This window comes from Dermacentor andersoni, chromosome 4, assembly GCF_023375885.2.
Source record: "Dermacentor andersoni chromosome 4, qqDerAnde1_hic_scaffold, whole genome shotgun sequence".
Classification (NCBI taxonomy): Eukaryota; Metazoa; Arthropoda; class Arachnida; order Ixodida; family Ixodidae; genus Dermacentor; species Dermacentor andersoni.
This window is the reverse complement of record NC_092817.1, coordinates 17,791,633-17,794,222: the sequence shown is the minus strand read 5'-3', so window position 1 is coordinate 17,794,222 and position 2,590 is coordinate 17,791,633. Positions and strand designations below refer to the sequence as shown.

Genomic DNA, 2,590 nt, shown 5'->3' with positions numbered 1-2,590 from the left:
AAATAAAGAAACGTACATACACACGCGATTTAAGGAAACAACTGTCTACAGTGTTTATCTGTGGCAAAAGAAACCGCCCGATATTTTTTTTAATTATTGACAAGTATTGAAAGTGTGGATGCAAATTATCCTTAAACGCGTTCCGCTGTAGATTCCCTGGCACAGAGCATCGCAACCCGGCCGTAGCTGACGCATTGCACCTGTACAAGAAAGGGGGCTCACTTGAAATGCATCTTCGTTAAAATTCGACGATGTCTGGGATAAAGGCAAAAGCTGTTTCTTCGAAGCAGCGGATCCTGTCATTGCTGCGCTGTCAGCACTGAGAATACGGACCCACAAGATTTGCACGACAGCAGCGCGTTATCCTTAGCGCATGTCTACCAGCCTATCTTCGTCTTCCAAGCATGGTGCTTACACTATACATTCAGCTATCTCTAATGTTTGTGATTCGCGACTAGTTTTGATACAGTTGCGGTTTGCACATGTCCTGTACGAACTTGAATTTAAGTGGCTATTATTGCTCATCCTATTCTTCTTTTCTTTTCTTTTTTTCCCCCAGAACGATTTGTGGATGTCTGGTGGCGCCCTCTGAGGCGCGTGCGTATTATTCCCACAGAACACCTTTTCTGGCGTCGTCAATGGCGCTGTGACAACAATGAACGATTGTTGAGAAGCGCTTTGCAAAGCTCACCGAGAGATGCCCGCTAATTGTTCGGCGTGTAAAAACCGATCGAATAATGGCAGCAAAACAACCTTTCACAAGTGAGTGTTTCGTAACTATTCGTCCAGAAGAATAGGTCGTGACGTGTAGTAGAAGTACTAGACTTGCTAGACATCTCGGCAGCTTAGAGGCGGGAGTCAGCGTCTGGCTTAAATCGTTTGCTGTGAAGCCTGTGATATTTGCAGAACTGCGTAGCATCTAAATTCGTTTTCTGGGTAATTAAAATCAGCCTTGCTGTGACACGTTCGAAAATGTCCGAAGCCCCGATTTCGCACTACCCCTAAAGGAACGTGGGTAAAGAGTAGGTCCAGCCCCCAATCGGCAGTCGCGATGCGTAGATTGATGAAAGTAGTAAACAGAGCAGTAGGTATAGAAAGCGCTTATGACTTTGCTTCTTTTTGTGAAGGTTTCCAGCGAAAGATCAAGAGTGCCTCAAGAAATGGGTCGCCTTTGTGTCTAAAGCAAGAGGCAAAGGCCTTTGGAAGCCCACCGTAAACAGCAAGTTGTGCTCGTTGCATTTCGAGCCGGATTGTTTTCGTCACTTCAACGGACGTGTGTACCTCAACACTGGAGCTACTCCTACTGTTCTTGATATCCCTGAACATCTGCTAAAGGGTACCCGATGCGTGAGGGAAAGTGACGCTTCGTCGTCAGTCGTCGTTTCGCCTTCGCCCGAGAGAGAAGAGGCCGTATTTGTACCAAGCGTAGTGGAAGAGAGGGCATTCGACTACGAAGGCAACCCTCTGAGCAGCACGCCCGTAAAGGTCGCCAAGCTGCAGCTTTCCCGCCTGAACGAAGAGCAACTTCGCAAGGCCCTGACTTCGCCGGTGAAAGTGACGCCTGCTGGCCAGCGAATGATCGCCGAAGCCAAGGAAGCCGATGGAAAGCGACCAATCATCGTCCACGTCACATCTCTAAGCAACAACGAGCCAAGCAGCCGCCCAACGCGCTCAAAGAGACTTCCCGAGAAGCTACGCTCCGGGGATTTCGACAGCAACTTCGGTGAAGAACATCCAAAGAAGGCGCCCCGACTTTCATCGAACTTGGACGACACAGAGACCGGAATAAGCGACGATGACGATCTTGGCGACGAGTCCGAGGACGTGGACGCACCAGATCTGGACGAGGACGAGTACGAAGAAGGAAGTGACGGTGAATCCGCGGGGCCGGCCACAGCTTACAGGTCGCAGGCCATAAAAATTACTGCGTCGGACGGAAAGGCCGACGCAGCGCCCAAGTCTACGGGCGGTGCCACAGCTGGCACTCTTGTGGAGCTCTGCACTCAGCTTGACGAGCAGCGCACCAAAAATGAGGAGCTGACCAAGCAGTTGGCCAAGGCCAAGGTGGTAATTGAAAACCAAAACAGGAACATTGAAGCTCTGGAAGATGTTATAAACAATCTTCGCCAAAGGATTGTGACCATGAGCAAGAAGTGCTGTGCAAGTGCAGAACCAGCAGAAGTCAGTGGAGAAACGAAAGAGTGACCCATTGATAAGTTACAATCAGAAACTCTGATTGTTACTTGGTTATTATTTGTGTGTTATTGTTGCTGTTTGTGACTACCAAAAAGTTTGACTCAGGAGGGCGAAAGCTGTTGCCATGTCTTGTTTTCCCATCTTGTATGCAACTCATTAAAACACATGCTCTCAATCTTTTATATCAGCTCTCTCTTGTGCTAAGGTTTTCATTCAACAATGCTCACCCTAAATCACCTTAATGTTGAGATACAAGTACATTTTCTTTGTGCAGCCATATAATACAATAGAGCTGTACACTTATATGTGCTGCTGTTTACAAATGATACATTGCCCAGCATCCCAATTAAGCTTGACACATTTCTGCAAGAACAATACTATTCCAATATTTTTT

General features: G+C 47.5%; 1 protein-coding gene across 1 annotated transcript; it reads left to right on the top strand.

Annotated features, from left to right (window-relative positions):
- The first annotated feature begins 604 nt into the window (after nucleotides 1-604).
- Nucleotides 605-2,378, top strand: LOC126535805 (uncharacterized). Its single transcript, XM_050182628.3, has 2 exons — nucleotides 605-762; nucleotides 1,128-2,378. The coding sequence occupies exons 1-2, from the start codon at nucleotides 698-700 to the stop codon at nucleotides 2,203-2,205; spliced, it is 1,143 nt and encodes a 380-aa protein (XP_050038585.1). The 5' UTR covers nucleotides 605-697; the 3' UTR covers nucleotides 2,206-2,378.
- Nucleotides 2,379-2,590: the final 212 nt, after the last annotated feature.